This window comes from Protomyctophum parallelum (assembly GCF_964188405.1).
Source record: "Protomyctophum parallelum genome assembly, chromosome: 1".
Taxonomy (NCBI): domain Eukaryota; kingdom Metazoa; phylum Chordata; class Actinopteri; order Myctophiformes; family Myctophidae; genus Protomyctophum; species Protomyctophum parallelum.
Genome location: NC_139697.1, coordinates 21,258,924 through 21,286,733, shown reverse-complemented (window position 1 = coordinate 21,286,733; position 27,810 = coordinate 21,258,924). Strand labels below are relative to the sequence as shown.

Sequence of the window (27,810 nt, the reverse complement as noted above, 5' to 3'; positions counted from 1 at the left end):
TGCACCCTGCCATTAACTTAATGGCATGGCCCCGGTGTGCATATGGTCATTGGTCATCATTGGTCAACTCAATAGACGAATAATCACAGGTTAAGCAGCTGCTGAAACTAACAGCAGGCGGCAAGAGGGAGTTTAGGTGGCTGTCAGATTGTGGTGAACTTAAGTGAACTAATGCTGCTACCGCTCTGTGTGGAGACTGGAGAGAAGCAGAGAACAATAAAGTTTATTGCAACATTTTATATAATAGCCCATGAATCCATGATAGCCTACAGTAGCCTCAGCCTTCCCTCGAGTACTAGAATCTATACTGTGTGCACTGTTGTGAGGAGGAAAACGTAGGCCTAAAAGGTCACGCAGGATGCAAATTAAAACCATACAATGGGAGACGTGAAAAGCAATAAACCGCGCGCGCGCGCGCACACACACACACACACACACACACACACACACACACACACACACACACACACACACACACGCACACACACACACACACACGCGCGCGCGCGCGCACCCACGACAACAGCAGTGCAGCGATTGGCCGCAGATGGCGGGGGGCGTGGACGCCCTCTCAAGCGTGCACGTACGGCTCCAAAGCAGTCCGCTGCAACGCAACCGCATCCCCGTCCGTCCGCTGCGCTGCTCTATTCTATCTGCTTGTTGTCATGGAGGAGCAAACATGGCGGTCCTGGCCTATAGCCTAGGCAAACGAGAAATAAATCACTATTTCACCATCAAGAATGCCAAATTAATCTCCCTCGCCGCCGTCATCGTGCTTCTCGTGTTCCACACGGCTCAGCGGTACTATGGGGGTAAGTGTGGGTGGTCCGCATGGACCGTACGGTTAAACTGACAATAAATAACACTCACTCACACACACACACACACACACACACACACACACAGGTAGCTAACGTCAAGCTAGCGGATTGTGTTTAATAATAATGACGCTTAATTTGCATTGCATAGTTTACGTGCGACACTTTCTTCGCTCGTCCAGAAATGTGTATATTGTTTTCGCAGTCGACACTTTTCTGAAAATGTTACGTAATTCTCACACTCGGGCGACACTGACTGAACGGGGCGACGAATTATGTCAATTAAGACTTGACGTACTGTAATAACGTGACTGTTACCACAATAGATGCGTGTGACATTGCATTAAGCCCGTGCTTTAGTGGCTTATAAAGGGCACGTTTAAAGACAAGGCAAATGCAAACGCCCGTTAACAATAGTAATGTACTTCACACACTCCATTTACTAACGTTAGAGGAGTAGCACGCTAGCTAACTTTATAGCCATCACCAGCGTTGCATTTGTGTTTACATTCTCCCCGTCAGTCAGCAGTCAGTGGTGAGGCTGTCCTGCCAACACGGACACACACTTTATTTATAGCTGAGTGAGAAGCCTGAGATCAAGATGATTAGCTGTCACCAAGTGGTGAAACTTTATAGCTTAACTGGCGTGGGTAGGGGTGTACACCACACCAGACATGTCCTGCTTGCCGACGATGGTACAACGCTTTTGTATTTTGAGGCATCCATCCTTCGCCGCCCTGAGAGACTATTGATGAATAGTCTCAGGGCGGCGGCGGTGGCTAAATAAGCGTTCTCATAAGCCTGACTGCCAATCCATCATCATCTGATCTTCGGCTGTATGCATGGGTTGATTCATTTGATACCACCTCCGCCCGGGCCCTTTCTTTGTGATGCAAATGAATGGCAGGAGAAGACGATAATATGCTTGAGCTGCTGAAATGTTGATGGCTTTATGTTGTTATTGCACAATGCATGCTGCTGCTTAGTTGAGCAATGCTTTGTTCCTTATATTCACTTCACTGTTAGGTAGGTCTTGTTCCTAGTTCCTGTCCCTATGTTCTTCTGACAAACTGAATATTGTAAAAAAATAAGACAGCGTGTCATAGCTGTCATCGTAGCTAGTCTAGGCCTGGTATTTACAGCATGGCACTCTGTGACATAAAGCCTCTTGTCTTTCTATATACATCGTTTCTGAATTCTGATTTGCATTGGTGTGCGTTGTGTTGCAAGGAGTTGCATTGGTGTGGTTTGGGCCTTAAAAGGCCAGACTGTGCCAAATGCAACTAGTCACAACTCCTTGCAACAGTAACCACCAATGCAATTCCTTTTGAACTGCATGCCATTGGGGATAATGGTTAAGTCCCCCCATTTTCTATGAACGGTGTTCATAGGAAATTGAAAAATATAGTATTGTTTGCTGGGGTCTCTTTAGATGGGGAAAGGGGTTTTCGGGTGGTGTAAATGCAACAAAGTGAAAACACCTTCAAAGTGGAAATCTTTGTCTCCATGTAAACAGGCAAAACTGTGAATCCGCAAAACCTGTGACGTCATGGCTCACGTGGGCTAACGACGCATATGTTTATTACATTGATGCAGAGCCGTAGGTGATATTTTGGAGAGCAAGCCCTCCCTCACCCCGCTGATCCTATGAATGCGAATGTAGTGGTTGGTATTCACCCTTGTTTTGAGTTGCTTAGCGAGTTAGCGGTATGGATGATTGCACTCTCCCACAGTATTTAAGGAAAAAACAACACATACTGGCCATTTTTACATAATTCCTCAACCAGGATTTGTTGCAAGTCGGCCAACGTGGTTCTGTTGGTCACTCTAGCACGTACAAGCATGCCCAAGCTGATCCCACAAGTGTTCATTTGGGATGAGGTCTGGACTCACGGCAGGCCTTTCCATCCTCTCCACTCCCAAAATCTGGAGGTACTCTGTGATGATCTGGAGGATGGCGTTGGGTCCCAGATTCTGAAGATATGGGATCGCCGCTGGATCCAGAATATCATCCCGATATCTCACTGCATTGAGATTGCCTTCAATCATGACAAGTTCTGTCTTGCCTGTGAGAGAGATACTGCCCCGGCCCATACCATGCCAAGTGTTGTGGCTGCGTATGGATCTTCCAGATGCTACTGAGTTCCCTAACACTGTAAAAAGTGTAAAAATGGCCAATATGTGTTTTTCATCCAATCCACTAAGCAGCTCAAAGCGAGGGTGAATACCAACCATTTGCCATTTTGGCAGATGTTTTGGAGGCCATGTTGCTCATTTAGCTATGTTGCTCATTCCAGGAATGTCCGATCCTTATACGCTATACCTTGTTGTAAAGGTGACTAAACGCAGATAAAAGTGATATAAAATACAATGCCAATCGGTATTATTAAAAGGGAGAAACAACCAACCAAAGTAAGTTTCCGAAATTTGTGTGCCGAGTTTAATTTCGAATTGCAAATGGTTGTATTGATGTGGACTAGCCTGAGCAGCATTCCTTTTCGGGCTTATGATCCGGTCGGGAGCGGATGATATCGCTACGTCATGTAGTATTGTTTAATGTTTTGTAGTCATCAATCTTCTGGAACTTCCTTTTTCCTCAAACCGATTTTTCTCAATAAAAGCCACAGGCTACGAGAGCTTTTGTTATTCTTCTGGTTTGAGGGAAAGGAAGTTCCTATTGATTGATTGATTGATTGACGTGGCAGCGGTGGCCTAAGGGTTAGAGGAGCACACTTGTTGCCGAAAGGTTGCCTGTTTGATTCCCCGGACGGGCTGGAAAAATCTGGGTCGGGAAGTGATTGTTATCACTCACCCAACACCGCTGAAGTGCCCTTGAGCAAGGTACTGATCCCCCAACTGCTCCAGTGGAGCTGCTTAGTGGCCAACAGTATGTGGTTGTACTGGTCAGCTACCAGTTTTTAATGCGTGTGTCTGTCTGTGTGTATGTGCAGGGCGTTGCTGAAAATGAGCACTTGTGCTCGGCTACTACCAGTGATGTAAATAGGTTTTCAATGTAATGGGTCCCGGGATGCACAGGTGGTCATTCAAATGAGTCCCAAAGAAATCTTATGAGTCCCAAAAGAAATCATTGGTGCAACTCCGTGTGGGGGTTCGCGGGGTGGGGTGGGTGGGGGGGGGCACTTGGCCTTTAGTGTGGTCAGCTTTTTGAGGGCACAAGGCCAAGTGCCAGTGCATGAAGGCCATCGATTAAAACAATGATTTTAAGTCCCCTTAGCTTAAAGGTTAAGGATGATTAATTCTTTTTTAATTTAAAGGCGAACATTGGTTCAGAATAGTGCTTCTTAAATAAATAATCACAGCTTTAAATAACAAAATATAAGTAGCTACTGTTGTAAAATATTGTAAACATGTCTGTAACATGGGGTCCCAGTGCAGAGATGAAAATCATAATGAAATGGCCTATAGGACCCTGTCACCCTATAGGCTAATTCATATACATTTAATTTGGGGGTCCTTGAAATTAAAATGGCTGAGGATCACTGGATTAAACTGTGAGGTTAATTCACAGAAAATACAATGACAGACAGCCTACATTCATTTGTATAGCCCTATGTTTCTGTTCTGCCTTGTTTGTTTTTGTTCTGATATTGTCACAACTGTGATATGTTCCTTGTTTAAAAATGTTCTATTGTTTATACTGTGCAAATTGTTCAGCACCTTCTAACTTTGTTTTGAAAGGTGCTTTGTAAATAACATTTATTTTTACTCACTTACATAACTTTTGAATGAGGGCTTGGTTTAGAAAAGCCTATATTTTGTGCTAAAGTAATATATTGAATAACATAAATGTAGATGTTAAGGCTAGACTGGCATAGCCTATGGCATGGTGGGGCTGCAGGACTGAGGACTCTGGAGATAAGTCAAGTGTAAAAAGCATTTTGTACAATTGTGTGCTTATGAACATTTACCACGTTATGTCCGCATTGATACAGAAATTAATGATTATTAAGCGAGCGACGCGTGGTGTAGAGTGAGCGCGCTCTGGTGCTTGGCTACTAGCATTTGGCTAGCGATGGCCATGGCTAATACGGACAGTTTACTCTGTCAACTAACGTAGCAGACGATATAGTGTGGTAAATGGTGGAGGAGTCCTGCAGTCTATGCTGTTGCGTGGTGTTGTTTTGTGAGTTTATATCCATGAAGACGAGTCACGTTGGTCTTCAGGCTCTGTGTGATAATAATCCTGAATCACCGCGCCAGCCGGTCCGAGTGTCAGTGAGTGAGAGCTGTCAGTGCGTGCATGGAGCGGAGGAGGAGGGTGGAGGCAAAATAATCAAACCATGGCAAATGGCAACACAACTACAATACAGACAATACAAGTCTGAGCGAGACGTTTGGGGAAGGTTACTGTAATGACTGGAAAATTGTGCAGAGGAAAAACGGTAAAATGAACTGCTGTGGGCCGCGCCGGTCAGAGTACAGTAGTGCATCCCATGGACGCCGAGGTTGATGGTGTAATGCGTCCCAAAACTATAAAGTGCGTTTTGGGACGCAAAACGCACCCTAGTTACATCACTGTACTACCCTGGGTAAATAAAAAATACAACATGACAGCATAAGTACAACATGAGTACATGATGTACTTTGGCTTTCCTCCGATGTGGAAAGCCTGGTGACGCGAGGTTGGGTGTGGACTGGGCTCAGGGCTGTACTTATCCTGTGAGCCCAAATAATAAACTTATAATATCCTAGAAATATAAGGTGTCTCTGACTCAGTTTGCCTCACCAGAGCGCATAAGTCCTTTAAAAATGAGAACCCATTCTGTAAAAAAAAAATGAAAAAAAGAATTGCACTAGGGTGAGGGGCGCTCTTATCATCATACTTCACAGTTCACATACATACATACCACGCTCAGCCAATCAAATCATCACAAATTTGGTACACACAAACACACACAGCTGGGCATAGGAGGATTAGGAGGGGCTAGCGCCCCTCAAAAAGTAGTAGTAGTAACAGGAACTGGGTTTGGCTCCTCCACTTTGTTGGTCCGCTCCCTCCCTGGTGTTTCAGTGTTTAAATTCATACTACTGCTAACATAAGGACCCCAATGGAAACAAGCCATAGACCCGAGACTTTGTATTAAACTGTACTTTACTGTTCTTTTTTTCTTTTCTTCTTTTTTCCCCCTTTTTTTGCAGACTGCTAATAAAGTATTCAATCAAACAAACATGTTTAAGGAAGTTGTGCTGAGACATGATGGTAATACAGACACATGCATTGTGGTCCAGCCAGGGGGAAAGAGTGTAATGGCTTTTTCGGCTTTCAAACAATTCAACAAACCCACTGATGCACGCAGCTTTGGCTGTACGCAATCAATCAATCAATCAATCAATCAATCAATGAAACATGTTTAAGGCAGTTGTGCTGAGAGATGATGGTACTACTACAGACATGCATTGTGGTCCAGGGGCCGGGAATGAGGGCAATGAGGCTTTTTAAAATTTGTTTGGCTTGAATGGCATATTCTTTGTTTGTTTCCTTCAGGCGGAGACACGTGTGAGTGGCTGCTGTCCAGCGGCCGCTACTTGGGGGAGAATGTGTGGCAGCCTCATGGCTGCATGATGCACAAATACAAAAGCACGTGAGTCCCACACAAGCATTGATGTGTTAATATATCAGTGGTTCTTCTCAAACTTTCATGTCAAGGACCCCCAAATTGACACTAATTAGCCCACGGATCCCCATTTGTGATGATAATGCCAGGGGACCCCCATAAGAGAAGATCTTTATGGCTCTCTAGCAGAGAGTCTCAACCCGTTTAATTTCATGGAACCCCAGTTTGACAGGAATTAGTCTACAAACCCCCATGTAATGGCATTTCTATCTCTGGGACCCCCAATTTATATTGTAAAATCAATGTTAATTTAACTCTGATAGTGTACAAATGGACCCATAAGGGGGGGGGGGGGATGTGAGTGATACAGGACAGTGAGAGTGATTGTTGGGGCGTAGGCATGGGGGTTGTTCATGTGCCAAATAGCCCACAGAGCCCCAGCGATCATCCCTGTTGGACACGGCGATTTTAATTTTAGAATATGAAGAACCAACCCAGTGCATGAATGTTTGTCATCTGCAGTTGTTGTTGTTTAGGATGATGAGCTGTATTGGATTCTTGGCATTAAGTTTTCCTCTCTCTACAGTGAAGCCAAGACCTGCCTCGCTGAGAAGAGGGTGGCCTTTCTTGGTGACTCTCGAATCAGGCAGCTATTCTACTCCTTCATCAAGATTATTGACCCGGAGCAAAGAGAGGAAGGAAGCAAGGTATGGGCGGGGGAACGGCATGCAAAGCTATTATTACTGTAATTACTTGCGCGAGCAGAGCGCGCAAGTACTGTAATCGGCTGCGTATGTCGGTGGCGTCGCTCGGCCAATCGGGGATTGTGTATTTTTTGGCATTGACAATGAAAGGAGAATTTTCACCATATGTAGATCCATATGCAAATCGGCATTCAATCGCATGAATTCAGTTGTCATCTTACATGATCATGGTGAAAAGCTGAGTTTAAAAAAAAAACACTGTATAATTGTTAAAGATAATAACATACAAATTAATTCATGAGGAAGTACATTCATTTTCTATTGGGATGATGTACAATGACAAGAGCGCCCCTCACTTCACACGGGTGTGATTTATTTTTAAAGCGGGGCGGACAAGTCCAGCAGTAGGTTAACTTGCGCGCTCTTCTCGCGCACAAGTAGGCAGCTCGACAGAGTGCATTTCTAGTTTTTGTCTGCAGTAATAAAATCACACCCGTGTGAAGTGAGGGGCACTCTTATCATCGCACATCATCCATCATGATCATCTACTTTCCAAAACATTATTTCTGATAATAGATACATGTTGTTTAATGTCCAGTCCCATGTCCTTAAAGTTCAAAGTAGCTTAAATAGGAGCAGCAGTTAAACCCATTATTGACCTTATACCGACCTTGAAACATACCGTAGTTACGTCACCAATAATAGTGGTCCCTTATTGGCCAAGGGTTTGCACCGACATACCGACAGACGATTTGCTCAAGCACATACTGTAAATGCACCAAGTTTCTGTGTGTACGTCTGTATGTCTGTAATCCACGTAACTCGAGAACCGTTCGCCCCACCCACTTCAAATTCGACACGCGCTTTACACACCCCCACAGGGTGAGTACAGTGCCCGGTGTCGAGTCGGTCGGACCCACGGTTGTCCAGAACCGCCACAAAAGGCCTCTCTGCCTGGCATCTGCATAGACTCCATATTTGGGCATGCCTGACAAAGAACTCCACACATACAGGAACAATATTGACGTGGGTTTTGACACGTAATAATTTTGGAAATATTCAAATTTGCATCTTACGCATAAGATAAGATCGGAGCATCCCTAGACATCTGATCACTTCTGACATCACGATGTGTCTGTGTCGAGTCGCTCACACCCACTGTTGTCCAGGCTCTGGGAAGGGCCCCTGCCCAGGCTCCCACGGGCACTGCCCCCCCCCCCCCCCCGGGCACCGCTCTAGTATGATGTACATTCTCCATTCATTGTCGATGGCATTTAATGTTTGTGTTCAGACAGAATCTACACTATAGCTGTTTATAGGAGGGGCTAGCGCCCCTCAAAAACAACTTCATGTCAAACAAGTTTTAGAAAATATTGTGATATTGTACTAGGTGAAAGCAGGCAGCGGAAAGTGGAAGGAATGGGACATACTAGTGTTATTACACAACATGTCTGCTCTGGGGAGAATGAGTAGACCGGTTCAATCCCATATAGGGAGGAAAATTAATTTCACTTGTCTTTCCTTTGGATGTGTTTGCTTGCAGCATGAAAACATTCCCTTTGAAGATGACAGCTCCTCAGTCAATGTGGTGAGATGATGTTTCTTTTTCTTATTTTCCATCCCTTTCCGTTAGTGTTTTCTTCCTCAAAGCTCACTTGAATTCACGAACAGATGGTAAATACATTTGTTTCTTAAATCTGTATTTGTTATGAGCAGTCAGTCAAGATTTTACATGGGACATTTTGCAGTACGTGAAAGTATTGCAATGAAATGGCTTTCTTCTTGCTTAGGATTTCCTGTGGTACCCAGAGGCCAATAACTCCATGAAGGATCGCTTGGTGTCGTGGACACAGGTGAGATGTGTGTGTGTGTGTGTGTGTGTGTGTGTGTGTGTGTGTGTGTGTGTGTGTGTGTGTGTGTGTGTGTGTGTGTCACTGTCTGCAATGAGTCAATAGACTAGACTATCATCATCGGATCGCAACAGAAACCTACTTAAATTAATATATTAGATCTCTAACTTGGACTCTCAGGGCCCTATTTTCCGTGTCTTATGACTTTATTTAAGACATGGAGGCGTGGCCAGTGCTGTTTTGAGTGGCCAAGCAGCATTGACCACGCCCTCCAGGTCTAAAGTTAAACCCACTGCCAGCCAGGATTAATTAATCTATTCATCGCGCATTGCCAAGGTTTTTCCCTCTTGCAACCCTTATTTTGAAGAGCCAAATATGCGCAACCGGGTGTTACGATGGCGTAATGCTGTGTGTGGTGTCTTGACCGGTTGTTGTTCTCTCGCTCGGTGCAGAAAAAGCCCGACCGCGAGTATCCCAGCGCCTGCTGTCGGCCGTTGAAAAGCCTTGTTTTCACCAGAAACGACAATCATTGAGCCGATTTGGAGATACGGGCCATTGAAAGCGGATGCGCGCGCATCTTCTAAATGGCTGCAGCCACTGTCACACTTTACACTGGGATGCTAACGAGACAGCTAAAGTTAATCTACGCTTTTTACGCTTCTACGCGGGCTCTGTGTTAAGTCATAACACCTGGCACTTTTGACACGCAAAATAGGGACCTTACTATCTAATCCAAAAATATTCACCTCCCTAATGTGAGGTGAATGTTGTCCATGCAAAAGATTAAAGACGGCAATGCAAGCAACAATCTAAAAGTGGCCCAGGCGGTGGCGTAACCGTCTGGGCACCCGACTGGTAATCCAGTCGCAGTGTGCCGCGGGTTAGACTCCCGAGCCTGACACGGCCTTTACTGCATGTCTTCCCCCATCTCTCTCCCGTTTCCTGTCAGCCTACTGTCTGTCCCTTCAAAAACCAATAAAAGGCGTAAGCCGCAAAAAAACCCTTAAAAAAAACAAAAGAAAAACAATCTAAAAGTGATGAGGGCAGCAAAGACACGCGGCAGGCAGGCTTATGTAGCCTGGGAGGCTGGGAACAATGGCTGGGTGCTCTCTATGGCACCTCGGCTCCACCGAGCAAAGGACGCACAAACACACAGTAGACACAACACCCAGGACCAAGGCCTCTGGGGGCCATCACATATGGATATGGTGCAATTTGATGCTGAAAGGTCAAGTGGGGTCCAATTATTGATTAACACATTGTCATGAATAAGGCACTGTGTCCACTGAGAGAGCGCCTTTTCCGCTGAGGATGTCGATGCGATATGTTATATAGGATCACAAAGAATGAGTGATTTATTATTGAGGTACCGTCAACAGGAGAACACAGAGGTACAGTTCAATGTATCCACGGTTGAAGCGTATATGTGTCACACGGAGGAGAGGGCAACACTGCTTGTATCAAAATGACGGAGAGGTTGCGCAAAGACACATTCTGACCTGAGATCAGATTCTAAAAATGTCTTCTTCATGTCAGTCGTTCTTCGATTTTTCAAAAATAGCAGACCTACAAGCTCGTAGTGGCGCGCTATGAGCTTGTAGATCTGCTATTTTTCAATAGCTAAATCATAACGTAATGCTAACACCAAAACGGGTTCCCGCGCAAAATGGGTTAATGCAATTTATTTGTGCGAGTTATACGTATTTTTTGTTGTTTTGATGACAAAGTTGTACAGTATCCGCCGGCGTATCTGTGTATCAGATTGTGAAAATATGATATAATAATAATAGGCCTAATAATAATAATAATAATAAAGTGATTGAAAGAACTAGTGTATTGTCTGCGTGTGCTGCTTGCTTATTTTATGGATATACATACTGTTGACTTTTACAACTTTGTCATGAGTAATTCAACAAAAAAAATACTTAAACTACTTATAATACTTATAACCGGCACAAATAAATTGCATTAAACAGTGCTGCCGGGGCGGAGGTCTTTGCGACAACAACCGCTCCGTCATTTAGAATTAGGCGGCAACGCTCTAGAAGTCTAGAGATATACAGGCATAAGCCAAGCCCCCTCTCAGGAAGCTAAAGGACCCTAAACAAAAGACAACAGGGGGGTAATTATCTCAACAACACAGCATGACCACAGCATGACCTCGCCCCAGGCTATAACCGATAACAAAGGGTTAAGAGAAAGGTTAAGAAACACAGCTGGTGGCCCAGGCCGTAGCGTAACGGTCTGGGCACCGGACTGGTGATCCAGTCGCGGTGTGCCGCGGGTTCGACTCCCGGACCCGACACGGCCTTTACCGCATGTCATCCCCCCATCTCTCTCCCGTTTCCTGTCAGCCTACTTTCTATCCCTTAAAAAATCAATAAAGGCGTAAGCCGCAAAAAAATATCTTAAAAAAAAAAAAAGAAACACAGCTGGCTTTAGGGCTCTTTTAAGTTTAACTCGGAATTCCATGACGAGGAGTGCCGTGGATATCGTGTCCGTTGTGCTCCCGTTGCAGTGTTTATTATTAATAACGCCCTCAACATTGAGATCAACCATTTATTCCTGCGCTAAAACGTTCCGATCAAATGGCTCAGGCGAAACGACATGGTTGTGTGGTAATGATTTAACGTCGGAACAAAATCAAAAGATTGGCGCTCCTCTCCGAAAGTCGAATGAAACGCCCAGTGCGCTGGGAAGAGAAGTGCACCAGCGCCTCTTTACCGTAACCCATTCTGACCTGAGATCAGATTCTAAAAATGTCTGTTTGAAAATGACAGTTTACTGAAAAAGCCATGTTTCTATGTCAGTCGTTCTTCGATTCTTCAAAAAATAGCAGACCTACAAGCTCGTAGCGCGCCACTCGGTGGCGCGCTATGAGCTTGTAGATCTGCTATTTTTCAATAGCTAAAGCATAACATGATGCCAACAGGGATTCCCACCCCCAAAATGGGTAAATTTGCATGGTAGATTGGTGCTGCCAACTCGCAAAAGGCGTTTTCTGTAGACACCGTTTCCTATCCGAATTCTGAACTATTCATCATAAGAGAATGAAAATGATTGCCTGAGGCCATTTCTTTACATCACACTCCAGCTACATAACATAATATATGCACACACTGTGCTTATAGTGTGACCACAGTGGTCTACAAACGTACATGTCACAGATGTAACATCACAATGTAACATCACAGTCAGAACTGCAGCCTCACTCCCAATCTTCCGCCCGTAATCTGAAAACCCACCTCTTCAGACTCCACCATGGCCCGTAGCACTTGCCCTAGCCTAGCCCCTTATAGATAGCACTTCATGTAGACTTAGTTAGTATTTTAAACAGACTTATAGCTTGTTACGTAGACGGCACTAGAATTGCATTTCATGTAGTCATAGCACTTTATAGTACACATGTATAATATATAATATAGTATAGCATGTATAGTTTTTACATAGATACTCCACTGTTACGTTCTTAGTTTATACATGATTCATGATAACTACTTTTTACATATGTGATGTATGCCATGCTTTTTATTTTTGCTTAATGTAAGTCGCTCTGGATTAATAATGAGACTGTCAGGATGTAATAGACATTTTTTTAATCTGATCTCGGGTCAGAATGGGTTTTAACCCATTCTGAACGGGAACCCATTTTGGTGTTAGCATCATGTCATGCTTTACCGAGTGGCGCGATACGAGCTTGTAGGTCTGCTATTTTTGAAAAATCGAAGACATTTTTAGAATCTGATCTCAGGTCAGAATGGGTTAATCAGACCAGTGTGTGTCCAGTGGAAACCTCGTATGAATCTGATCTCGGGTCAGAATGGGTTTTAATGGATAACGCTTTCCTCATTGTGACGTTGCAGGAGCTGTCGGCGAAACCAGACGTCGTCGTCCTCGGAGCCGCAACAGTAAGCCGCTTTCAGGAGCACTTCTTCTTTAACATGTTCTTTAACATGTTCTTTCAGGAGCACTTCTTCTTTAACATGTTCTTTAACATGTTCTTTCAGGAGCACTACTTCTTTAACATGTTCTGCCAAATTACGCAAACAACGCTGAAACGGACGCAAAGTTGAATTCATCCAAAATGTCCGTTTTCCCCCCTCCCCCCCCCACAGTGGTCCATCAAGTTGCACAGCGGCAGCAGTGAGACCCTGCAGCAGTATAAAGTCAACCTGACGTCCATGTCGGCTCCTCTGGAGCGGCTGGCCGAGGATGGAGAGGTTTACTGGGTTCTACAAGGTGACTAATAATCATAATGATAACATCCTAAAACAAAGTGAACTGGTTTGCGATAGATGGTAGTTGGCGGCGCCGGCCAGAATAAGGCATCCGGGTTCCTCGCTCGCAGACCATAGCAGACCTACAAGCTCATAGCACGCCACCGAGTGGCGTGCTATGAGCTTGTAGGTCTGCTATTGTCTTTTTAAATCGAAGAACGACTGACACGGAAACATGGCTTTTTCAGAAAACTGTCAGGATGTAGAAGACGTTTATAGAATCTGATCTCAGGTCAGAATGGGTTTTAAACACTCTCCCCCCCCGCCCCGCCCCCTAGACCCAGTACACGAGGCGGCGCTGAGCGAGAGCCGGCGGATGATAACGAACCAGCGGCTGCAGCTGTACAACGAGGTGGCGGCGGACGTGCTCAACAGCAGCAGCAAGCGGAACGCGCGCGCGGCCCGCGTCAGGCTGCTGGCCGCGTCGCGCCAGGCCGCCATGGAGACCATCAGCCAGTCGGCCGACGGCCTGCACCTGCCGGAGAGCACCAGGAACGTGGTGAGCAGCCAATCGATGCCTCAACGAGGCAATAATAATATGAACGGGCCCGGGGCGGCGGCGCCAAGGTTGGCTCGCCCCCCCCCCCCCGTTGAGGCTTTGTGACTGCATAATGACGATGTTTTACGGGTTTGAATCCGAGTCAAGGACTTTATAGTCTTGGCATGTGATGTCGTCCTACACTCTTCTTTCACTGTCTCTCTTCACTTCACTCCATACTGAAGCAGTAGATTTCTTAACCCATTTAGGCCTGACCTCGAAAAAATCTTCTAAATCCTCCAGTTTTCTGAAAAATATTTTCACGATTTTTTTTCAAAAATAGCAGACCTACAAGCTCATAGCGCGCCACTCGGTGGCTGAGATGTACCATTAGGCCGATTAATTATTGCACCTAATACCTGAAATGAATTTATCAGATCAGATTCTAAAAATGTCTTCTACATCCTGACAGTTTTCTGAAGAAGCTATGTGTTTCTATGTCAGTCGTTCTTCGGTTTTTCAAAAATAGCAGACCTACAAGCTCGTAGCGCGCCACTCGGTGGCGCGCTATGAGCTTGTAGATCTGCTATTTTTCAATAGCTAAAGCATAACATAATGCTAACACCAAAAAGGGTTTCCCCGTCCAAAATGGGTTAATATTGATGTGGCAACTGTAGGCCAAGAGATTTGAGTACCTATGGTTGGCCACCATCCATGGCTAACAGCTAATGGGCATATAATATAGTTCACTGTGAAACGAGCTAGTCTTTGATGTGCCAGAACAGAAAGCGATTAAGAAGCAGTTAGGTTAGATTTATTTCATGTTTGTTGGCTTCGTTCAGCACAAATTCAGTTCCATGAGTCTCTACAGGCATGCAACAGACTTGTCAAATATGTTTTTATTGAACAGATTATAAGTTGTTACAAACATTATGATATGAAATAAATAAAAAAATTAATAGAAAACAAAAAATGAAAGAAAAAATACAAGACAAAAAAAGAGAAAGAAATCCCTCAACCCTCCCACCCATTCTGCTCAGTGACACACGCATACTATAGAATAAGATGATAGAAAGCTCATGGAAAACATCTGAAAAGAAAATGTCGTACAGTCAACCATATCAATGGTATCCTGTCTATTAATTGTTTCTACTCGGGTAATGGACAAGGGGCAGCCAAACCTTATCAAACTGTCTCTCCCTGTTTCTCAGGAAATACCTTATTCTCTCAAGATGAAGTGTACTAGTCATTTCGTTTAGCCAGTGCTTAAATGCAGGAGCCTCCTCCTTCTTCCAGTGCGTCAGAATTAGTCTTTTCGCTGTAATCAGACCATATGAGAAGAGTTGTTTCTGTGCTCTCGTCAACATAGGCATGGAGTCTGCGCCACTGATTTCTAACCGTCGGCATGTCGTTCTGTGTGTGTGTGTGTGTGTGTGTGTGTGTGTGCGGTCCTCCCTTCCTTCCACAGGGCGCCATGGTCCTCATGAACGCCGTGTGCAACAAGCTGCTCCGGCCCATCGACGGCTCCTGCTGCCAGGACCTCCCGGTGCCCAACCTCCTCCAGAAGCTGTCTGCCGGCGTCTTCCTGGGCTCGGCGCTGGTGTTCCTGCTGCTCCACGCGCTGCAGGGCCACAGCCGGGGCCAGCAGCAACGCCGGCACCACGCGCCCTGCACCGACGTGGAGAGCCTGGAGGAGAGGAAGCCCGCCATGGCGGCCATGACGCAGGCCCCGCTGGGGCCCAAGGCGCCCTTCCAGGCGCTGTGTCGGATGGGCGTCATCATGGCGTACTTCTACCTCTGCGACCGGGCCGACGTGTTCATGAAGGAGCAGAAGTTCTACACGCACGCCACCTTCTTCGTCCCGCTGGTCTACGTCGTCGTGTTGGGGGTGTTCTTCAACGAGCACAGCAAGGAGGTATGGAGATATGGAAGTGGCTTTTTTACACCTCGACCCGTTCTGACCTGAGATCAGATTCTAACGCACAGAAGAATGGTGGTCCTTTAACGCATTTTGACCTGAGATCAGATTCTAAAAATGTCTTCTAAATCCTGACAGTTTAAAAAGATCTACAAGCTCATAGCGCGCCACTCGGTGGCGCGCTATGAGCTTGTAGGTCTGCTATTTTTCAATAGCTAAAGCATAGCATAATGCTAACACCAAAAGGGGTTCCCGCCCCCAGAATGGGTTAATGCTGGGGAATAATAGTTTGGGTCTTTCATTCTTGGATTCCTGCCTGGACATTCATTCATTTCATTTGAATGTTATAACTAATTGAACTCTTCTACCCTTCTGGCTCCAAAACTATGGAATGCACTTCCCATTGCAATCAGAACGGCAGACTCACTCCCAACCGTAATCTGAAAACCCACCTCTTCAGACTCCATTTTAGCCCGTAGCACTTGCCTTATTCTCGACGACCTTACAGGCGTATGCAAAGGCTAAACTAAATGTAACTTAGATAGCATTGGGTATTTCTTTTTCTTTTTTTTGCTTTTTATACCTTTATTGATAGATACAAGTGGAGAATGACAGGAAAGAGGGAGAGAGAGAGATATATGCATAGTTTTATTATATAGATATTCCACTGTTAGGTTCTTAGCTTATGTATGATTCATGATGACAATTTTTATGTATTTTGTATGTATTATTTGTGTTCTTGCTTACTGTAAATCGCTCTGGATTATGAGCGTCTGCTAAATGCCTAAATTGTAAATTGAATCCGGTTCAAATGACATCAGTATACTAGGATATTTAAAGACGTTAAGTGACTGCTGACGCTAAATGGACTTCATTTCAAAATGAACAGAGATACTTTACCTTAACCGAGTTAAACCTTTCTACCACACAGACCAAGTTACTCAACCGAGAGCAGACGGATGAATGGAAGGGTTGGATGCAGCTGGTCATCCTCATCTATCACATATCTGGAGCCAGCGCTGTGAGTACTTGTCCTTGTTCATCACAATGTGAAGGATTAACCCACTCTGACCTGAGATCAGATTCTAAAAATGTCTTCTACGTCAGTCGCTCTTCGATTTTTCAAAAATAGCAGACCTACAAGCTCGTAGCACGCTATGAGCTTGTAGGTCTGCTATTTTTCAATAGCTAAAGCATAACATAATGCTAACACCAAAAGGGGTTCCCGATCAGAATGGGTTAACATCCAATGAATGAAAATAAAGGGGGAGTGAGGGGAAAATGACCTCTCTGGGTGATCGCATATGGGAGAAGTTTGAAGTGTCTTGTCAGGGTCACCAGCAAATAAATGGCACTAGCAACACCTAGCCTGGGTGAGCCTAGGATTAAACCAGGGACCAGAGCCACTGTCACCGCAAATTCAGCACCTTTCTTTTTTTTAAAATATATGTTGGATTATGACACCCTTGTTTAACCCATTTTGGTGTTAGCATTACGTTATGCTTTAGCTATTTAAAAACAGCAGATCTACAAGCTCATAGCGCGCCACCGAGCGGCGCGCTACGAGCTTGTAGGTCTGCTATTTCTTTTTAAATCGAAAACTGTCAGGATGTACTGTAGAAGACAATCTGATGTCAGGTCAAAATGGGCTAGGGGGGCTCAACAAATGCAATAACTGAAACGGTTTTGCCGACCAGTTTATTGAAAAAGAATTGGTACAAAGCAAGTACAAATCCTCAGAATCTTTACTTAAGTACAGTACTTGAGTACATTGAGTACACAATCAGGTACAGGAACACAGAGAGAACTGAAGAACTGAGTCTGTAATACACACCGAGTCTGTAATGCACACTGAGGGGAAATCCATAGTTGTCTGACACATCAAAAACAAGCCGTAGTGTAGACGGGTCATGGTCGATCCATTACATCACTGCAAATCATAACATTTATAAGTGGCTACACACCCGACACCACTTTCTTTTTGGAACCGCTGTAGTTCTCCTCACACCCTGCAATTAGCCCTTCGCTAAACCCCACCCCGAAAAGCCTTTGACCAATGCCAATAGTTTAACAACCGTTGCTCTGCAGGTCAAGCTTTCGCCACATCATAGCTGTCAATTATATTTTTGCATGGCTGTGTTGTTGAACACAGCTTAACGTCGGGAAAGTTACTCGACCCAGGTGATGGCAATAATACTGTAGACCGTAGTCTTACCGCGCAACATGAAAACTGCCGTTGGACCTATCGTTAAAGTTTACTGTTATACTGTTTCTCCCTCTGTCAATTCCTCGTCAGTGCATAGCCTGCTGCAGGCCTTGTTGACTAGATTTAGAAGACATTTTGGAGCTCTTGCTACTGAAATGATTGAATATTTATATCCCGTCATTTAACGTGTATCTCAATGGGAGAGAGGGTTCAGCTTGCCCTGTCTCCTCGCTGCTAACGTGCCTATTGGATGAGGACGGGTTGGGGAGGGATTTGGCGAAGGGCTAATTGAACTCTCAGTGTCACCAGCCTCGTAACCTTGGGCCACTAGACTTCCCACCTTGGAGGAAAGCCTGGTCTGTTTCAAAATCGACCGTGTGATCGGGTCTAGGCGTGGGCTAGACCGGATGATAAAAATAAACAAAAAACGTTTTTGCCAGTCACAAGTTGGAATAAAAGATGCATATACCAAACGCACGTTACCAAGAAGTACTTCAAAGAAAGGCTCTTATTGGGTAGGCCCTAAAATGCCTAAAATTAATTGGTTTGGGAAATTCTGACTCCGGTTTGGTGGTTCCTGATGACTACAAACCAGTGACTACAATATGACGTAAGTTATCATACACTTCCGACTGTATCAGAAACCCAAAAATGGTATACACATACAGTACCTCCCAGGCTACCAGCCTTGGGAAACGGGACATACAGTAGAAAAAACATTAAAAAAAACCTGCAATGTTATCAATACAAGCAGGCCATCAACTAACAAAGGGACATTTACAATAGTAAAATAGCAGTAGCACACTCAGTGCCATGGCGTGAGCATAGTACCTGATACTCTGGCTACTCCAATCCAGTGTGAGGACCCCGATTTCATTCAAACTCTTGTCTTGTCTCGCATGTCTCTCCTCTTTCTCTGCCTTTGGTTTCCTGCCACTCTACGCTGACCTATCTAAATATATAATGTATGTATAACTCTTTTTTTTTAAATTATATATATCTTCCATTTTCAGTTTATTCCAGTGTACATGCACGTGCGAGTGCTGGTGGCAGCATACCTCTTCCAGACCGGCTATGGGCACTTTTCCTTTTTCTGGCTCAAAGGAGATTTTGGCCTCTACAGAGTTTGCCAGGTGAGTGCAATGTCGGCTGTGTGTGTGTGTGTGTGTGTGTGTGTGTGTGTGTGTGTGTGTGTGTGTGTGTGTGTGTGTGTGTGTGTGTGTGTGTGTGTGTGTGTGTGTGTGTGTGTGTGTGTGTGTGTGTGTGTGTGTGTGTGTGTGTGTGTGTGTGTGTGTGTGTGTGTGTGTGTGTGTGTGTGTGTGTGTGTGCGCGCCTGTGTGTGCGCCTGTGAACTAATTTCTTTATATTGCTCTGTATGAATGAATTTGCAGGTGCTGTTCCGTCTCAATTTCCTGGTCCTGGTATTGTGTGTGGTGATGGACCGGCCCTACCAGTTCTACTACTTTGTTCCTCTGGTCACCTTCTGGTTCGTCATCATCTACGCCACGCTGGCCCTGTGGCCTCAGATCCTCCAGAAGAAAGCCAACAGTAGGTGTTAGCCATTAATGACATTCCTAATTGATAGAATGCAGGATTATTAAAACCTATTATCGGATGCAGTAGAGTCATGTGTTGTATTTTGATATATTTTTCTATAGTAAATGTGATCTGTGTCCTAATTGTGTTTGCCTCTTGATGTGTGTGTTGTGAACAGGTAGTGGCATGTGGCACTTTGGAGTGTTAGCCAAGTTACTAGGCCTGCTTCTGTTCATCTGCTTCTTTGCCTACTCCCAGGTGAGCAAAACGTCTTATTCTTATTCTATTACATGTACTCCCAGGCACATGATATAGGGCTGCTTGATAACGATAAAAGTGATATTGCATTATTATTTTTCACTGAAACTATATGTACACGCAGCCTTTCACATAATTTCCTGTAATATGGGTATATTGGAGCTACATGCTTTTTGGTACAATAAGAATAGGGAGGAAATCTAACGGTAATTTAGCCACAATATATAATGTTTAATTTAGGCAGGCAGCCATGTAGGTAGGAAGGTGCGAGACCATTGACGGCTTTATAAACGAGTAAAATCATTTAAAAATCAATCCTAAAAAAAAACTACCGGAAGCCAATGCAGTGATGCTATAAAACTGGAGTAATATGTTCTCTCGTCTTAGTTTCAGTCAAAAGTTGTAATCCGTCGGTTGTTTTCTTGTGTCCATGTGACCGCTCTGCATCTCCAGGGTTTCTTCGAGAGCATCTTCTCCGCGTGGCCCGTCTCCAAGCTCTTTGAGCTCAACGGAAGCATCCATGAGTGGTGGTTCAGATGGAAGCTGGACCGATTTGTAAGTGACAATGTGACACTTCAACCCATTTTGACCTGAGATCAGATTCTAAAAATGTCTTCTACATCCTGGGATACTGCCGAATGTGTATGGGATACAAAAATACAAAGAGGATCATATAAGTTTAGTTTACAACATTTTTAATTGAAGTCCTAGATTTGAATAATGGCAGAATTGTTTGACGCATTATTGTAATTGATTTTGCCGTGTGACTAGAATCCAGCCTTGTAGCTATGGCAGGCCCTGAAGCGTATATAAGTCATTACGATTGGAAACGATGGTGTCAGTGTTGATTTTGTCGACTGAAACTATGGCAAAACATTTTCAGCATCTTACAAAGTCTCAAATCAGCCTATTTGACGACGTCAAGACCCGGCAAAATACACTTTAGTCGACAAAATAGAAAGAAACTAGACTTAACACTAAAGCATTTCAGATGACTAAAATATGACAAGACTCTTAACTAAAACTAAATCAATCATGATAGTATAATTTGTCAGTGTTCCTTGTTCCTTGTATTTGTTTTTTACCTTGCTTTTATGGTTACATTTGGTAATGTGACATATGGCTGAAAAAAAACATTGATATTAAATATTGATGACGATAGTTAAATAGAATCGTTTAAATGTGATGCATATGTATAGTCCGACGGTACATTATTTTAGGAGATGTAGTTGGCCCTTGGGTGTTTTAATATTTTCTAATATGGCCCCCTTTAAAAAAAGTTTGGACACCCCTGAGCAACAGAAGCTCTATCATGAGTAAGCGATAAAGCGAAAGTGGAGCCTCCTCCCTACTTCCGTTTCGTCTTTACAGCCGCACACATTTATCCTAATATAAATAGAAATCATCTAACCATAATATAGCTTGTTGCAGTTACAGTTTGACGGCCGCTAATTGTTAACGGGTTCCACCGTGCGTAATATGACATTCCCGCCTTTTGTTTTATGTGTTTAATTCGCCGTATTTTAATAATTATTTGCCGCGGAGCTGGAGACGAGACCTTCACCTTATGATGACGAAACCGTAAATCAACACATGCTGTGGGCTGCCAGGGCTTCTGGGGTTTGCCTCTTAGAGGCGGATCTTGTGCCTCACCATCATGGCCGCTGGTGCCGATTATCATAACAAACGGACGGATCATTTTTCGCCGGATTTTCACGGATCAAAAGCCCAAATACTTCAGCATATGCTCTCTAAAGGTAATAAAATGCGGGTTACGCGTTTTATGGAGTTAAAATATGTTTTTGTGAACGGAAATGACAGATTGTGGAGATTGTGGAACAGTTCTAAGGTCTAAGAGGTCTAAGTGTGACTGTGATCCTGCTGTGGTTGCAGGCGGTGATCCACGGCATGCTGTTTGCCTTCATCTACCTGGTGCTTCAGAAATGCCAGGTGTTGTCGGAGAGCAAAGGAGAGAATCTGTTCTCCGCCAAGATCTCCAACTTGCTCCTATTCCTGTCCATCGTGTCCTTCATGGTAAGTTACGGGCTACATCAAGATACATGTTGGTCGGTATTCAAATCTGTGCGGCTTTGGACAAACTATTCTTTGTAACAGTGTTTTTTTATGATTAACCCATTTAGGCCTGAAAAAAATGTCTTCTAAATCCAGTTTTCTGAAATACCTATGTTTCTAGGCCTATATCACTCAATATTTCATGTCAAGGACCCCAAAAATGATCTGTAATTGGCCTCCGAGACACCCCCCATCTGAAAATATGTCGTTCCAGGGACCCCTCCCCAGAAGCAAAGATTTGAGTTAAAAACATTCATTCTGAAAAAAAGAAAATCCAAATTTGAGGCACATTTTCACGATTAAAAAAAAAATAGCAGACCTACAAGCTCGTAGCGCGCCACTCGGTGGCGCGCTATGAGCTTGTAGATCTGTTATTTTTCAATAGCTAAAGCATAACATGATGCTAACACCAAAAGGGGTTGATCCCGCCCAGAATGGGTTAATATTCTTTATTTTCAATCACACAGGGTACAGACATTTTTTTCCGCAACAGTGCGGAAACAGACAAAGCAGAAAAAAAAGAAAAACAGACTGCAAAAGTGAACAATAAAAAAACAAAAAAGAAGAAATAATAGGATTGTTTTCATGGATATTCAGGGAAATTCTGGTCAGTTTACAATTAGACCGTGCCTCCAGTGTGCGCCTGCTCCCACTTATCCCATTTCAACGGTTGTCGACTTTGTTAAGAAGTCTGAAAGACAGTTTTTCCAACGCTGCCACTTGACCAAGTTGATCTTTGTAACCGTGTTGATTTCATCGACTAATACTATGACAAAAGAAATGTCCGTCGACTAACTTTTTTTTCACTGTCGCAACGCGTTGTGAGCTTGTAGATCGGCTATTTTCAGCAAGTGTAAAATCAGTCATTACGATGGCATCGAGGCCCGCACAAACTAAAATCGCATGACATTTAGTGGACTAAAACTAGGCTAACACTAAAACATTTCAGATGACTAAAACTAGACTAACACTAAAACATTTCAGATGACTAAAACTAGACTAACACTAAAACATTTCAGATGACTAAAATATGACTTAACACTAAAACATTTCAGATGACTAAAACATGACTAAAGCTAAATGAAGTTTCATTCCAAAGACTATGGACTAAACAAAAATAGTTTTGTTGCCAAAAACAACACTTTTGTAAGATTAGTCTAAAGGTGAGCCTCATTTATTGGATAGTTAAGTGGAGAGGCCTTGAGCGGGATTCCAACTCGGGACCTAGTGAAATCCATGGATTACACACACTTAACTAAGCCTTAAGCCACCAGGGGTTAGACTTATTTTTGTTATAATTGTGATACATTTTCGCTTTTGTTTAACAACGTCTTAATAGTTGTGTTTATAACAGGCAAAAGAAAGCCCATATTTCTATTTAGTTTCACGGGCTTCTTTTGCTATGTTGACTAAAATATATATTTACTTACCATGCCAGTGCAATCATATTATCGTATAATAGTCACTGGCCATTTATAATAAATAAATAATAAAACAAAGCAACATATATTTTTCAATAAATAGCCAATTCATCAAGCCAGAAGATGCCCGTTTTCTCTGCTTGGGGAGATTGTACAAGTGTTGTATTGTTAAAGCGGTGTGTTTTTGAACCAATCAGAATGTGCGCGACGCGTGCGCTGAGTTTGTTTTTACAGAGACGGGCAGCAAAGCAAACCTATAATGTTGTCTCGGATACATATCTTAGCGTGCTGATTAAGTTTAAAACGAGTAACACTGGATGTCATCTTGAATGAGATTAAAAACGGAGTAGTTCTGTAATTAAAACCAGCTGATGACGTGCAGCAATGGGAATAAACCAGGTGAATGAAATCGAGATTCATTTTTATTCATGCAGGACTTGACATGTCATCACGCAGCGTTCAAAGGAAGTAATTAAAATTTGATTATTATGGACTATTGATATAGAAATACACACATTTTCTTTTGCTCTAAATGTGTGAAAAACGTATTTTTAATTTCCCTATGTCTTTAACATAGGTCTATGTCTTTAACACGAGTTGCTCGAGTTAATTAATTGTAGAACACTTTCCCTGCGATTCGCGAGTTGCCCCGAGTTATGTTTTCATTGTTTAATCCACGTTTTTAATCAGTTTTAAGTCATACGGGCAATCCACCGGACAGAACAAGTCCCCCAGTGCAACTCTCCAACGTTGAAGCGCTGGGCCCTAGTGGTAAGAGGTAGGACCGCAGGCGGACCCGTGGAGTTATGACCAGGAAACCCCGTGCAGCTGGGCTTTAACATTGAGCGCCTGTTTGCACTTCCGCAAATTTGGTGTCCAAAAGAACGCGGAAGTAGACACTTCTTCCAGGTGCTTCAAAACGCCACTGAGCGTTTTCAGCTCTGACACTTATTTCAGACATGCTCTAGTTTATGTGAAGAGTCTGCCTGTGCCATTAACTCATTTTGGGAAGAAAGAAAATTAGTTTTTCTCCTGTTTGCGGGATTGCAAGGTGACCTGCTTTCTGATCTCTCCTTCCTCGTCTCTGTAGACGTACTCGGTGTGGGCCAGCAGCTGTAAGAACAAAACGGAGTGCAACGAGATGCATCCCTACATCTCCGTGGTCCAGGTACGTTCTTAACCCATTCTGACCTGAGATCAGATTCTAAAAAATGTCTTCTACATCCTGACAGTTTTCTGGAAAAGCTATGTTTCTGTGTCAGTCGTTCTTCGATTTTTCAAAAAAATAGCAGACCTACAAGCTTGTAGATCTTCTATTTTTCAATAGCTAAAGCATAACATAATGCTAACACCAAAAGGGGTTCCCGCCCAAAATGGGTTCATTCATTTAGGACTGAGATTCTACAAAATGTCTTCTAAATCCTGACGGTATTCAAAAAAAAAAAAAAAACTGTTTCTATGTCAGTGGTGCTCAAACTATTTCACGTCAAGGACTCCCATATTTATCTGTATTTGGCCGCGGACCCCCCCATCTGAAAATATATTGTTCCAGGGACCCCCCCGCAGAAGCAAAGATTTTGACTTCAAAACATTCACTGTGAATGAATATATATATTCAAAGACATGCACACGTTTTTACGATAAAAGCTCGTAGCGCGTCATTTTTGGTGCCGCGCTATGAGCTGTAGATCTGCTATTTTTCAACAGCTAAAGTTTAAAATAATGATAGTATATTATTATTATCTGTCTGTCTCTTTCAATGTACTCTTATTACCACCAGTTTTATTGTAAACATTTACTGTGTGTGTGTGTGTGTGTGTGTGTGTGTGTGTGTGTGTGTGTGTGTGTTCATACGTTTATAATTCCCTGGTATTTATCTTAAGCTGTCATTATCCTAATTATAAGTTTGGTTGTAATAACAAGGGAGTTGCCCTCTTCCATGGCAGAAGATAATTACTATCTAGATTAAAGTCACCACGGTGGGGGAAACGGTTGTTGTTGAAGTAGTGCAATAACCCGGGAGCTTTTGGCAACGGGGCAGGCTGTGTTTCTCCTCCCATTGCTCACAACCAAACAAGTGCTGGTCCTTGTACTCAATTCATCTGATCCTAAAATGACTTGACGTCGTCCTAAAATGTCCAATGACTTGACATCGTATTGCAATATATATGTGATGATGTTGCTGGTAAATCAAATGTAAGAATACATGTGAACACCACTCGTTCCATCTATGGTTCATTGTTTTCCTCCGTGAAAATATTCGGAAAATGTAGGATAAAGTCTTAAGGATTGTTCTGAAATGCAGCTTGTTCTGTAAGCCTGATAATCTGCTAAAAGTATAAATACTGTCTACAAAGCTCTTTAAAGCATTTGCCCTATTATATATAATATATATTACAAAAATTGCAATCTCTTGCAAGACTGATGTTGCATTCCATCAGTACTGCAATCTCATTCCGTTTTGTCTGTTGTGTACTTGCTCTCTCCTCCTGCACAGATCTTGGCCTTCATTCTAATCAGGAACATTCCCGGCTATGCTCGCTCTGTGTATAGCACGTTCTTTGCCTGGTTTGGAAAGATCTCCTTGGAGGTAAGATGGTGCTGGTGCCTGGCAGCACAGGAACCAACATCTTCTCATAATAACTTTAAGCATTGATGATATTGGTCCCTATGTCAGCTATGTGGATGACGGGTGATGCACAATGTGTTAGATGCCTTGCATGCTTCAGTACACACACACACACACACACACACACACACACACACACACACACACACACACACACACACACACACACTGCTACTTAATCCCAGCACCCTGCATTTCTTGTCTATTCATTATCCAGTCTCCCTTTTATACCACAAATCTATTGCTGTGCAATAACCTCAAATCCACATCACTACAGTATTTATTTGGTATCTGAACATAAGTTGATAGCTTCTTCATACTGTCTGTGAACTTCATCACATAATTCAACGATGTTACCACCATGTCCTATTGTTCACAGAATGAGTTCAAAGGAGGTTTCCCTTGATTTTAGTATTTAGATACTGTACATTGATACTACTATATGTTAGTAAATACAAAGATGACAATTTGAACTCAAATCACCAATTAATTCACCAATTTTATAAATGTATGGAATTCACTATAAGTGGCCATTGGGTGCTTTTTAACTAAAGTAAAAGAAATAGCATTACGTTTGTGCCAGAGCAACACAACTTTCTGCCTACAAATACACCTTCAAGAATGTAATAATTTTACTTTACCAAATGGCACAATAATGCATTATAACAATTATGACATATTACTTTGCAAAAGAAGAAATGCCCAGCAATTATGAAATATTATAATTGTTTGACCGTATATAAGTCATTATAAAATGCAATATGTGTTTAGCCTGATTATGTGGCTGAAGCTAGAACTCCACTCAGTGAGGGAGTCTAGGGTTACGCCAGGTGTTATGATTATTGTTATAAAGCATTATAATTTATTCAACCTGATAAATGTAATTATACTGTTATAAGCAGATGCCTCATTAGTATGTTTATAATTCATTATGGGATGCATAGCAAGTATTGTCAACCACTATTGCAGGACTCGCATCCAGTGTCGATTTCGTCGACTAAAACTATGACGAAGGATGTCCATCGGCTAACTTTTCACTGACAAACTAAATGAAAACTAAGCTATGTTGACTAAAACTAAGACTAACTGTAGTCACAATTTCGTCAAAACAAATAAAAACTAGACTAAAATGTTAGGGACTAGTGGAGAAGAGATCCACTCAAAGTCATTTTACACTTGGTTGCGTCCTGCTGTAAATAGCAGATCTACAAGCTTGCGAAGCGTCGTGAGCTTGTAGATCTGCTATATTCATTATGTGTAAAAATCGGCCATTACGACGACGGCATCAAGGCCCGCCAAAATACATTTGTAGTCGACTAAATCAAATCGCACGATAGTTGGTCGACTAAAACTAGTCCCTCCCCCCCCCCCCCCCGCTCTCCCCCACCCAGAAAAATAGCAGATCTACAAGCTCATAGCGCGCCACCGAGTGGCGCGCTACGAGCTTGTAGGTCTGCTATTTTTGAAAAATCGTAAAAATGTGGCACAAATCTTTGAATATGTATTCTTTCAAAGTGTAAAATGTGTCAAATCGGCCATTACGACGGCATCAAGGCCCGCCAAAATACATTTTTAGTCGACTAAATCAAATCGCACGATAGTTAGTCGACTAAAACCAGCCCCCCCCTCTCTCTCCCCCCCCGCCCCCGCCCCCACCCAGCTGTTTATCTGCCAGTACCACATCTGGCTGGCGGCGGACACCAAGGGCATCCTGGTGCTCATCCCGGGGCACCCCTCCCTCAACATCCTGGTCAGCACCTTCATCTTCGTGTGTGTGGCCCACGAGATCTCGCTCATCACCAACGACCTGGCCCAGGTGGTCATCCCCAAGGACAACGCGGCCTTGCTCAAGCGCCTGGCGGCCATGGGCGTCCTCAGCCTGGCCGTCCTGCTGCTGACCAGAGGCGACCACCGGCCTACCGCTACGCCCGACGCCTGAATGGGGCAGGGAGGAGGAGGAGGAGGGCGCCCCCCCGCCGCCTGGGGAGTATAGAGCGAGCTGCCCGGCCAGACGTTTTTTTAGAAAGACGTACCAGGGGGTCCCAAGCCGGGAGGCGCGCAGGGCC

The 27,810-nt window shown here is 43.6% G+C and overlaps 1 protein-coding gene across 1 annotated transcript; it reads left to right on the top strand.

Moving 5' to 3' along the window:
* Positions 1-644: 644 nt before the first annotated feature.
* On the top strand, positions 645-27,810 carry casd1 (CAS1 domain containing 1). Its single transcript, XM_083765835.1, has 18 exons — positions 645-812; positions 6,325-6,421; positions 6,981-7,101; positions 8,642-8,686; positions 8,889-8,951; positions 12,812-12,856; positions 13,064-13,187; positions 13,504-13,724; positions 15,172-15,618; positions 16,553-16,642; positions 18,841-18,960; positions 19,219-19,379; positions 19,546-19,621; positions 20,075-20,176; positions 21,515-21,655; positions 24,206-24,283; positions 25,613-25,705; positions 27,405-27,810. Exons 1-18 carry the CDS (start codon positions 680-682, stop codon positions 27,681-27,683), a joined length of 2,436 nt encoding a protein of 811 aa, XP_083621961.1. The 5' UTR covers positions 645-679; the 3' UTR covers positions 27,684-27,810.